This window comes from Gracilinanus agilis, chromosome 1 (assembly GCF_016433145.1).
Source record: "Gracilinanus agilis isolate LMUSP501 chromosome 1, AgileGrace, whole genome shotgun sequence".
In the NCBI taxonomy this organism is placed as follows: domain Eukaryota; kingdom Metazoa; phylum Chordata; class Mammalia; order Didelphimorphia; family Didelphidae; genus Gracilinanus; species Gracilinanus agilis.
This window is the reverse complement of record NC_058130.1, coordinates 83,442,017-83,453,955: the sequence shown is the minus strand read 5'-3', so window position 1 is coordinate 83,453,955 and position 11,939 is coordinate 83,442,017. Positions and strand designations below refer to the sequence as shown.

The 11,939-nt window shown below is 39.5% G+C and overlaps 1 protein-coding gene across 1 annotated transcript; it reads left to right on the top strand.

Annotated features, from left to right (window-relative positions):
* The first annotated feature begins 1,989 nt into the window (after positions 1-1,989).
* Positions 1,990-11,141, top strand: IGFBP1 (insulin like growth factor binding protein 1). Its single transcript, XM_044672059.1, has 4 exons — positions 1,990-2,428; positions 5,068-5,252; positions 7,097-7,225; positions 10,414-11,141. Exons 1-4 carry the CDS (start codon positions 2,032-2,034, stop codon positions 10,543-10,545), a joined length of 843 nt encoding a protein of 280 aa, XP_044527994.1. The 5' UTR covers positions 1,990-2,031; the 3' UTR covers positions 10,546-11,141.
* Positions 11,142-11,939: the final 798 nt, after the last annotated feature.

Genomic DNA, 11,939 nt, shown 5'->3' with positions numbered 1-11,939 from the left:
TATATATATATATATATATATATATATATATCCTAGAAACTGGACAGCAAAGCTTGCTATTTTCAAGTTAGATCTATGATTCCATTGGTATAGCCCATGAAGGTGGTGTAGTGGATAGAGTGCTAGATCTGCAGTCAGGAAGAATCATCTTTCTGAGTTTGAACTAGTCTCAGACACTTACTAGCTAAGTGATCTTGGGCAAGCAAGTCATTAAACCCTCATTGTTTGCCTCATTTTTCTCATCTGTAAAATGAGCTAGAGAAGGCAATGGCAAACCACTCCAATATCTTTGCCAAGAAAACCCCAAATGGTGTCTTGAAGACTTGGACATAACCAAAAAAGACTCAGGGGTGGAGAAAGAAACTACCATTGCAAATCTGCTATTCCGGCTTTTATAGAGTTGTCTATGGCACTGGGGAAAGAAGTAAATTACTAAGTGGTCACCCAGACAGTATATAACAGAGGTGGACCTGGAACTTTCAATCTTCATAAGTCTAAGAGCATCTAGCTCTGTGCATACTCACTACACCATGCAGCTGAATTGCTAAGGAATAAAAAGTTTTCATTAAAAACCAAAAACAAATTCAAACCTGTGCCTACTAATAGAAATACACAACAGCAGCAAGCAACCCTAATAGATACATTTATTTTTCTTTAGTCTTAGCAGGATCCAACCTTTCTCAGTGAACTCAGTCCCATTTTTTCTTAGTTGCCCATTGTCCCCTAACTTTAACCACTTAACCATGCATTTAGGGTGAGACACTAAAGGCTGGAAGGAACTTTATCATCTGTAGTGAAGAAAATGACATTTCTCTCATAGCACATAAGCTTGTGATCAAAACTTGAGAACTTGGGGACAGCTGGGTAGCTCAGGGGATTGAGAGCCAGGCCTAGAGATGGGAGGTCATAGGTTCAAATCTGGCCTCAGACACTTCCCAGCTGTGTGACCCTGGGCAAGTCACTTGACCCCCATTGCCTATCCTTACCACTCTTCTGCCTTGGAGCCAATACACAGTATTGACTTCAAGATGGAAGGTAAGAATTTTAAAAACAAAAAAACTTGAGAACTTGCAAGAAAGCCTCTGAAGTCATCTAATTCTTATTTTAGAGGACTTACTAGAATTATGATTATAATGTGATTTGATACTCCCAGATGAGGAAACTCCCTTCACCAAATGCAGATGAGCACCTCCCTTGTAACTTCTATTCTTAGAATTACCTAGAGTATTATGTGACTGGTCTAGATTCATAGAGGACAGCCAGGTGCCACAGTGGATAGATCACCACCCCTGGAATTGGGACATACTTCCTAGCTATGTGATCCTGAGCAAGCCACTTAACTCTAGTTGCCTAGAAGTAGGTAACTATTATTATCCGCATTCTGCAGAGAAGAAAACTGAGGCTGGGGACTCCATGATTTGTGGGGCTATTAATGCTTGCCTGAGTAACTAACATCCAAACTAACCAGGTCTTCCTCATTCCAGGTCTGACACTATTCACTTCCATCTACTAAGCTGGGATGCCTGTCTTTTACAAGCCCTCCTGTGCCAACCCCTTTATTTTTCTACAAGAAACTGACCCCCAGAAAGGTGAAGGGACTTTTCCACAATGTGATAGTTGGTAACTGGCAAAGTTTAACTTCAAAAACACAGGTTTTCTTTCTGGGAACATACGTGATGCTCTCACCACTGGGCCACCTTGCCTCCCTGATTTCCATTATCAAATCCAAACTTTACCCCTGTTTTTTGAACTGCCTTTTCGTTTGTGCAGAGTACCGTGTGGGAGTGAGAAAAACAAATGTCTTTTGAATGACGATAGATGAAAAGAGAGAGAAAACAAGCGCAGGGAGGGCCCCTGGGCACCGCCAATGACAGGGCACTGGCCCATCCTCCGACGCTGCTAATGATTAACTGGAATGGCAAAATCGATGGCTCCAGCGCTTTATAAGGCCCGCGGCCCGGGACCCAGGCATAAACTTCTGGAATCCGCTGAAATCTTCTCGTAGAGTTTTCTCTCACATCTCTCTCGGTAATGACTGAAGCCTTGGCCCCGAGGTGCTGCCCCCGCCACTGCCCGCTGCTCCCCGTGTTCCTGCTCGCCTTCCTGTTCCACGTGTTGTCCGCCTCAGCGGCGGTGGAGGCCCCGCAGCCCCGGCAGTGTGCCCCCTGCACTCCCGAGAAGCTGACCCTCTGCCCGCCCGTACCCTCTAACTGTCCAGAGCTTGCTCGCCAGCCCGGCTGCGGCTGCTGCCAGATGTGCGCCTTGCAGCTAGGTGATGCCTGCGGTGTGTACACTGCACGCTGTGGCCAAGGGCTAAGCTGCCGGGCTCGCCCAGGTGAATCCCGGCCCCTGCATGCTCTCACACGGGGTCTGGGCGCCTGCATCCGGACAATAGATGCGGAAGGATCAGAAGACTCGGAGGCTTCAGGTAACTCCCCCTCCATCCCCTCCTCTTTTGGATTCGTCCCTTACCCAGCACCCCTCACACGTCTCAACTTTTCTACTTTCCATTTCCTGCATCCCCACGTTCTGTGCCTTCAAATTCCCTGCTTCCCCACATTCCCTATATCTCCGCCTTACCGACTCACCCATATTTCCTGAATTCCCACATTCCCTGATGCCCCACAATCCCTCCATCCCGCCTTCCCAGCATCTCCACATGTCCTGTGTCTGCACAGGCCCTTCCAGCACTATGCAAGATACCTAAGACAGATGAGTCCCTTGGGGAGGTCAAGGAGAACAGTGGAAACATTAATTGGGCAGGAACATGGGGAAAGTGAACTGGGCGCCTGTCAAGAGCCTGAGAGGATGCCCTCGCTTTTCTAAATACCGAGGATGTGAATATATCCTGCAGAACCCAGATCAAATGCGTCTGGAATTTGCTTTGTATATGTGTGGAGTGGTTACACTATGTGCTCAGTAGATGTTTATAGTACATAATGTTAGAGTTTAGGCTTACATCGCACTTCCATTCATGTACCATATAAAAGCGCCCGGGGTGTTTATGTTGCACCTTTTTTCCTGAGAACTTGACAATCGGATTCTTTACTTACTTAAGCAGTGATTTATTTGTAGTGGGGAGTGAAGGAAATGCCTCCTCCTTGCCCCTACACTTCATATCTCCCCATCTGGGCTTGATTCACATCCTGTGTAATTCTTGGAGAAATCCCATAACTAAACTGGATAAGAATCTGAGTCAGAGCTTGCAGCTTGTCTCTAAGAAGTTACTCTACTCTCCAAGGAGAGGAACATGTTTCTACTTAGATTTGATTCTGTGGTCTACCTAGGGCGGCAAAATTCAGAGGGCCCTGTAAATATCAATTTAGAGCTGGGCCTGGAGAGGACTTCTAGTTCACACCTTTAATTTTCCAGATGAGGTAACTGAGGCCAGGGAAGCTTAAATGATCTGCCCAATATCAGGAGAATAGTTAGCATCTCAGACAAGATTTGAACCCAGAGCCTCTGACTCCAAAGCAGTTTTTCCTCCACTGCTATTTTTTTTTTTGGACAGGAAGTGGTGGAGAGGGTATTCATCTTGGAGAGGTAAAGTAACTGTTACTTTATTCTCCTCAAGGTGAGGCAAATAGCTGAATGATACCTAGAGAAGAACCAGTTTCTCTTAGTGTGCTGTTACAGATCATCTCATCTCTCTAGTTATGCTGAGCCAAACTATTGAATTCTCTCTCTAAGATAACTAGTGATTTAGCTTCCACCTGACCTATTTGACCCTTTTCTCTTCTTTGGCTCCAAAAATTTCCTAAGGAAAATAATTAATTTTGAGCAAAACATGAAGCAACGGAATGTGGGAAGAATACCCAGCAAAGAGGAAGTGGACTTGGGTTTTATTCCCAGTTTGTCCAGGAGTAGCCATTGCATTACCACTCTGGACTTCAGTTTTCTAATCTGCCAAAGGATAGGCTTAGATTAAGCAATTTCCTAAGACCTTGCTAGCTGTCCCTCCCTCTTCCCCCCACCCCACCCCACACATTGGCAGCCCTCACACACTAAATCAAAAAAAGAAATGAAGCAATTATCTAGATATTTCAAATAAAGTGTGAGGGATGGACTTATGAGTGTTCACAATATTGTTGTAAATTCAACTGGCCAATATGAGGTGTCTAGACTAGCTCATTTGACTTAAAAGTAAGTAGTAGATAACTGGATGAAGTAAAGGGATTCTAGATGTCACATATAGATATAGATAGATAGATAGATAGATAGATAGATAGATAGATAGATAGATANACATATAGATATAGATAGATAGATAGATAGATAGATAGATAGATAGATAGATAGATAGATAGATAGATAAAGGGAACTGAGTCTGACAAAGTCAGTGTTTATTACCCAGAATCATAAAGATTATGTGTGTGTGTGTTTGATTCTCCCACTGCTTCTACTTTTCTCAACAATATAGAGACTAAATTCATTTCTTCCTAAACCAACTAGAAAAGGGTAGAGAATTAGGCCATGAATTCACTCCCAAATAGACTTAGGATCATAGAAACAGATTATTGTGACATGGCCAGGAGGCCATGTCTAATTCATGATGTCCTTTCCAAAATTACCCCAACAAGATCTCCCCCACTATAGCACCAGTCATCATCTCAGCATCATTGTGATGTGAGGTTTTTTTATGCTCTTTTCTGTAGCAGTGCAAACCTGGTTTAATTGCAAAGGAACTACCACATGAAATGGAAGGCAGAGAAAAGGATTAGGATTTTTAAAAAATATTTTACCAAAATGCTATTTATTTTTTGCTACATTGTTAATTATATTAGAAAGTAAAATCAATCTCCTTCTATAGGCACCAGATGTTGAGAAGGAAGTTTAATTATCCTTCTCTATAGATCTGGCAATGGTCACATTAAGAACACAAAATAATATGTTATGTGGTTAGACCTTTTCTACAGTCTACTGTGGGAGGAAACAGTGAATCCTGTTTAGGAAAAAACAAAAAATAGTACTTAAGACTATATCCTACATGACCATGATGATCTTTGAAAAAAGGGTATGGAGAGACAAATCACAGATTTGACTAAACATTTACTTTTAATTTTATAGATGCCAAGACTCCTGCAGTTCCTGAAAACACAACCCCAGAGAGTACAGAGATGACACAAGAGCAACTTCTGGCTAATTATCATTTGGTCTTTCCCCCAAACGAGGAAAGATCCATCCTTTGGAATGCCATCAGCACTTATGAAAATATAAAATCCAAGAAAATCTCTGACATAAAGAAATGGAAGGTAATGGACCCTTGGTAACATTTCCTTAGAACATTGGCCTACACATAAGCCCCTTATAGCATGTTCTTCCTTTTCACAGTTCACTTTTCCTTAAAAACCCAGCTTCTTTATTCATACTTGAATGTACTTCGGGGCTGGGAGGAAATCACCTATCTGGAAGGGACTTTGGGGACAATCTAGTTCTACTTCCCTATAGATGAAGAAAAACAGAGTAAGATATTGTGTGATTTGTATATTCAGTTTCTTCATGTTTTCAGATAAGTATTTACACTAAAACAGTATTTAACTCAAAGATCTAGATTTTTCCAAATGAAACTCATGAAGACATTTGATTTTCTTCAAAATATTTTGTAACTGCACAATGATCAAGAAGTAAAAGAAAAAATCAAGAGAATTATGATGGATTCTCTAGCTGACAACTTTATACATGGTTATATTTGGAAACAGTTTCCATTTTAGGAGCAAAAGATGATTATTGTTTCAAATTCAACTGTTTACAGGTATAGGGATTCCTCTTGTGGACACTTCTGGCACTGATATAGATTGGAGACTTCAAAATCTATAGGTTTTATATTTCTAAAATTAAAATCTAAAATTTAAAATCTTAGAAAACTGCCAGAATCCGGGAGAAATGTAAGTAATTTGCTCATGGCACACTATCAGAAGCAAGATTTGAATCTGTCTTACTGACTCCCATATTGGTCATTCATCTCCTATGACATTCTACCTACCAATAACCGTTATGTGTATATTGGTTCAAATATAGCCTAAACTCCCATTATGAGTTGCCTTTATCAAAAAAATTTAGTCATACATTGAAAAATAATACTAACAGATGTAGTCAAGGTTTGGGGTAAACCAGATGTGTAAGACAATCAGGGGAGAATGTATGTGCACACATGTAGATTTGTAGCCTCTTTAGTAACCTCTTTTGTGACCAAGAGTTCTAGTGCCAGGTTTTTCGGGGCTTTTAGAATGGAGACCACGCACATTAAAAGAGAAGTACATATGCGAATTTGAGTAAAGCACCTGCTTAATTAGGAAACCGAAAGCTTAATGTACTATGGAAGGTCATATTTCAAAAAAACACCACACGAGGGAGACAAAGAACAGGAATTGGAATGGAAAAAAAATCTTGTCTATTGAAAAGGAGTTCAGCTTGTGCTCACCACTGGATATTGACATGTAAAATGTCTGTATTATGTGTGCCATGCCTGGGTAATTTCATTACCTTGTTTTGTTTTGGCTTGTATAATTCAGATATTATCCAAGTATGCCCCGATTTCCACTTGACTGAATATTTAGAGAAGCCTCAGTTAAGGCATGGTTTCATTGCACTGTTACCTTTTTTGAATGGCTATTAAAGGCCACTGTGACAAGAGATAATTTTTCCCTTCTACGTCTGGCCTGTAATAGAGAAAGTCAAGCCAACATCAGGTGTGATTTAAGTTTAAAATGTAGCTTATCCAAATCTGGCCTCAGACACTTCCTGATTGTGTGACCCTAGACAAGTCACTTGACCCCCATTGCCTAGCCCTTACCAGTCTTCTACCTTAGAGCCAATACACAGTATTGATTCCAAGACAGAAGGTAAGGGTTTAAAAAAGTAAATGAAAATAAAAACAAAATATAGCTTATCTCAAGTAAAAAACAAAACAAAACAAAACAAAACAAAACAAAACAGAACAGATAATCCATCAGAGAATAAAGGTATTTTTGCAGGGAATGAATGAATGTCCCATCTGGTTATGGTTCCCTTTTGAATAGATTTCTATACTTCCAACAATGATCTTAAATTCGTTTTTATCATGTCACTTATCCTTCCATCAACATTATTCTTTCAGGAACCATGTCAAAGAGAATTGTACAAGGTGTTGGACAGATTAGCCAAAGCCCAGCAGAAGGCAGGAGAAGAAATTTACAGATTTTATCTTCCTAACTGCAACAAAAATGGATTTTATCACAGCAAACAGGTACGTGGTGTTCTACTCTTACCAAGAGCTTGAAAGTATCCTTTTAAAAAGGACCTGATAAGCTGCTCTCAGTTCCCATTGTGATCCCTCACCTTTATCTTCAGATGCTTAAAAGATACCTCAAGGAACCATAGATGCATGCTTTCAAATAGCGCACCTCTGAATATAAAATCAATATGGGAAACGAACCTCCCATCCTGAAGAGTAGTCTAATATGGGTGAGAGAAGGAGCTGTAATTGCTTCTATGTAGGGAGCTACCACTGAGGGAACACCCTTTGTCAAGGCAGAATGCAGTCCATCTTGGTGCCCATAGACAGGTCATCTAATTTCTGTGGACCTTAGTTTCTAGCTCTAGGTTCTAGACTCTATGGCTTCTTTAATTCCATCCAAATCTAGATCTCTTCTCCTATGACCCTGTAGTCTAAAACACGAAGTTATCTACAAGGAGTTGTCAGAGGCACATAAAAGTTAATCACTTGCCCAGTGTTCCAAAGCTAATGTCAGAGAAAGAATCTGAACCCAAGTCTTTCTGTTTCCAAATTCAGCACTCTGTGGCTTGGCCACATTGCCCAACCATAGTTTAATAATAATAAACAAAAATAACTTCCAGAGTTGAATATAATAATGATATTTTTGAGAGACAAGTACTCAGGAAAACAGAAATAAATATCTGCCCAGAGAGGAAAATGAAGTGAACATTTATTGAATTCAAATTAAGCATTTTTTTTGCTACCTATACAGACATACACATTCTAAGGGGTTTTATTGGGGGAAAAAATCTAGACGCCACTTCTTATAGCAAGTAATAAATCCCTTAAAGTCTGCACTTAAATGCAATTAATTGGATATATGAATTCTGGGTCTTATTCCTCTGCTTCACCCATGACAAACTGCTAGACAATATAACAGTCATGTGGTTGCTCTGTTTCAGTTTCTTCATCTGCAGAGTAGAATTTATCTGCCCCAGGGGAATGGCACACAGTCACTCCATTGGGGTATCAGAAACTCTTGGCATTCCTTACCTTGAGCCACATTGAAACATGGTCAGACATTTCAGCAATCCCTGTAGCATGGGTGGCCCTGTGCCCATTAAAAGGTTCCTCTTACATCAGAAGCTATCACATCCTCCTGGATCTCCCAGTCTCTGGCTTCTGACAGTGTCCTTTGTGACAATGACCACATTGTCATAAAATTTAATGACTATTTATCAAGTACTTACTATGTGCAAAGCCTCGTGTCAGATACATCAGGGGATGCAGAAAGATAAATCATGACCCCTGCCTTCAGAAGGAGCTCAAAGGATGGAGGAAACATCACACCTGCAAATAGATAGCCAGAATACAAAATAGGAGGCAAACAAATAGTTCCCTGATGACATCTTTTTTTTTAAACCCTTACCTTCTGTGTATTGGCTCCTTGGTGGAAGAGTGGTAAGGATGGGCAATGGCGGTCAAGTGACTTGCCCAGGGTCACACAGCTGGGAAGTGTCTGAGGCCAGATTTGAACCTAGGACCTCCTGTCTCTAGGCCTGACTCTCAATCCACTGAGCTACCCAGCTGCCCCCACTCTGATGACATCTTGCTCTCTACTTGTTGCATAATTCTTCATTTGCAATATTCTGCAACCTGCTCAAAACATGAATTTGGTCCAAACCTTTAAGTAAATTTGCATAAGAAACTTCCAGTATGAAAATTCCCTCCACTAATGTAGATCAGTACCTTTTCTGCAACATGTAAAGTTACTGTAAAAAGAGAGGCTTGGGGGCAACTAGGTGGCTCAGTGGATTGAGAGTCAGACCCAGGGATGGGAGGTCCTGGGTTCAAATATGAGCTCAGTCACTTCCTAGCTGTGTGACCCTGGGCAAGTTACTTAACCCCCATTGTCTAGCCCTTACCACTCTTCTGCCTTGAAACCAATGCACAGTATTGATTCTAAGACAGAAGGTAAGGGTTGAGAGAGAGAGAGAGAGAGAGAGAGAGAGAGAGAGAGAGAGAGAGAGAGAGAGAATATCAAGCTTTTGTGGGATTTTAGAACAGGGATAATCAGAGGGAGGTAGAAACATTTCAGGTGGACCTTGAAGGAGGAGCAGCTAGGTGGCACAATGGCTAGAACACTGGATTTGGAATCAGGAATCTAGAAAAGTCATCTTCCTGAGTTCAAATCTGGCTTCAGACACTTACTAGCTATGTGGCCCTGGGCAAGTCACTTAACCCTGTTTGCCTCAGTTCCTCATCTGTAAAATGAGCTGGAAAAGGAAGCAAATGGCAAACTGCTCTAGTATCTTTGTCAAGAAAAAAACCCCAAATGGGATCATGAAGAGTTGTACATGTCTGAAACAATTGAACAACTGACGGATGAACGAGTTAGATAAGCAGAGATAAGTTGGCAAAGGCATCTGGAACAAAGGGTACAGTGTATAAAGAGTCTATGCAAACTCTTGAAAACATGTTTGAAAAATGATAAATAACTTATCTGGAGCCCAGGGTGTGTAAAGTCATTAGACTGCATGTCAGAATATAGACTTGCTACAATCTTTGCTTTACATTGAGGAATGTTTTTTGAAAATATGGCATTACAGTTCTTTATGTTGTTATTACATATTGTCACCACAGGTAAAAATAGAGAGAGGTGACTTTTATTATGAGAATGTCAAGATTTAGTAAGGTAACCAGGAGTATCAACTCCCTTATTGGGCCCTTACTCCAGCCTCTACACCGAGGCCAAAAATAGCCACTGCCTCCAAGGAGATAGATATATTTCTAGTGTCCAGAGCTGGAATTCAAGAGCATATATTATTCAACCGAAGTGAAGGGATGTCTAGGCTAATACATTACTTAAACTCAGCAAATATCTGCTCTGGACCTGACACGAAAGCTTGTCTACAGTCTAGAATTTGGAGTTTGAAAAGTGTTTGCCCAATATTATCAATGGGGGCTGTCTTCCGGACCAGCTCACAAAAACGTATTTGTCATAATTATGATAACCGTATTTTAGGAACTCCAAATTATTTTTTGACAAAGGAAATTCTTTCTATTATTTAAATGAGTAGAATCTGTAGTAATAAAGTTATAATCTCTTTTACCCACTTATATTCACGAGAAAGACATGGCAGAAAGTCTTAAAGAGTTTCTAAGGGGCTTATCTTGCTGCCATCATTGAAAATGTTGTTTTGTGAATCTTGTTCTAGTGTGAGACTTCTCTAGAAGGTGACCCTGGCCTGTGCTGGTGTGTCTACCCCTGGAGTGGAAAAAAGATTCCTGGCTCACCGGAGATAAGAGGAGACCCTGGCTGTCATCAGTATTTTAATATGCATAATTGAAAATGTATTCTTTGCATCAATTTAAATGAGAATTTTTTTAACACTGTACACTCTATTTATACTCAACTCTTTACACATACATGCACACACACAAAGAGTATATATTTTATATATAGCAACTACTTTTGTACTCCACGGGATATGTAAAGCTGTTGGATTATTTATTTCACAGTAAATTTATTTTTTTCTACACAGTAACTTTGGTACTGTTAATTTATATATCACAAACTACTGCATAATTTTATATTGTAAATAGTTGTATTTTTGTTCTTTAAAATATGTGGAATATATCCTTTTTTTTAAAGAGCCTAGAAAAAAATTGACTAGAATAATACAAATCAATAAGCTTAAAATTATGAGAAAGTTGGCATTCAATTGAAATGTGTAAAAATAATTTTAAGAGCTTTTTAGAAAATAGATTTAACTCTTGACCTTCATACCAGAATTTGATGTTAATTTAAGATGAAATGTAAACTTAGATTAAATTGGTAAACCTCAATAAACTTTTGTCTTATATTATAGCTGTATAGGCACTGGATATATTGTATTGTATGTAGTACATAAACACATTTTGGAATAAAATTTTCACACATAAATATTATTAGTGTATTTATTCTATTAATGGGATGGAGAAGTAACATGTGATAGTAGATAGAAGGCTAGCCTTGGATTCCTGAGGCTCTGGTTTAAGTTCTGCCCCTGACACATACTTAGTGGTTTGACCAAAGACAAATCCTTTAACCTCTGGGTAACCCCAAGCTATACTTTACATGTTGCAGAAGGGGTGCTAATCTACATTGGTGGAGTGAGTTTCCATACTGGACATTTCTGACACAATTTTACTAACAGGGGAACCAACTTCATGTTTTGAGCAGGCTATAGTATATTACAAATGAAGAATTATACAAAAATAGTGTGCAAAATATCATTAGAGAAATATATGGCAGGGATGAAAAAGAGTTGTTCAAGGATATAAAGAGAATTCAAGTAAGATTTGGCTGGCTTGTGGAAAACTCTGTGGTGAACTTAAGGAAACATAAAGAAGAGTCACACAAAAGTGACTAGCATAAATGTGTGCGTGGAGGTGGTTTGATATTGAAGGGAAACATAACTAGGAGATCAGAGATCCATTAGAATATAAATATACTCTAATTCGCTTCCTTGGAATATCAAAGTATATTTTTTAATTTTTTTATTTTAAGAACAAATTGTCACATAAGTTTTCTGTCTCCCTCCCTTTTTGTGGAGCTGGCAAGCAATTTAATTGGGATGTATTATCATGTAAAACATACTTATTTCCATATTATTCATTTTTGTAAGTAAATAATCTTATAAAACCAAAACCTCAAAATATATACCCAAATAAGCAAGTGATGAATCATATATTTTCATCT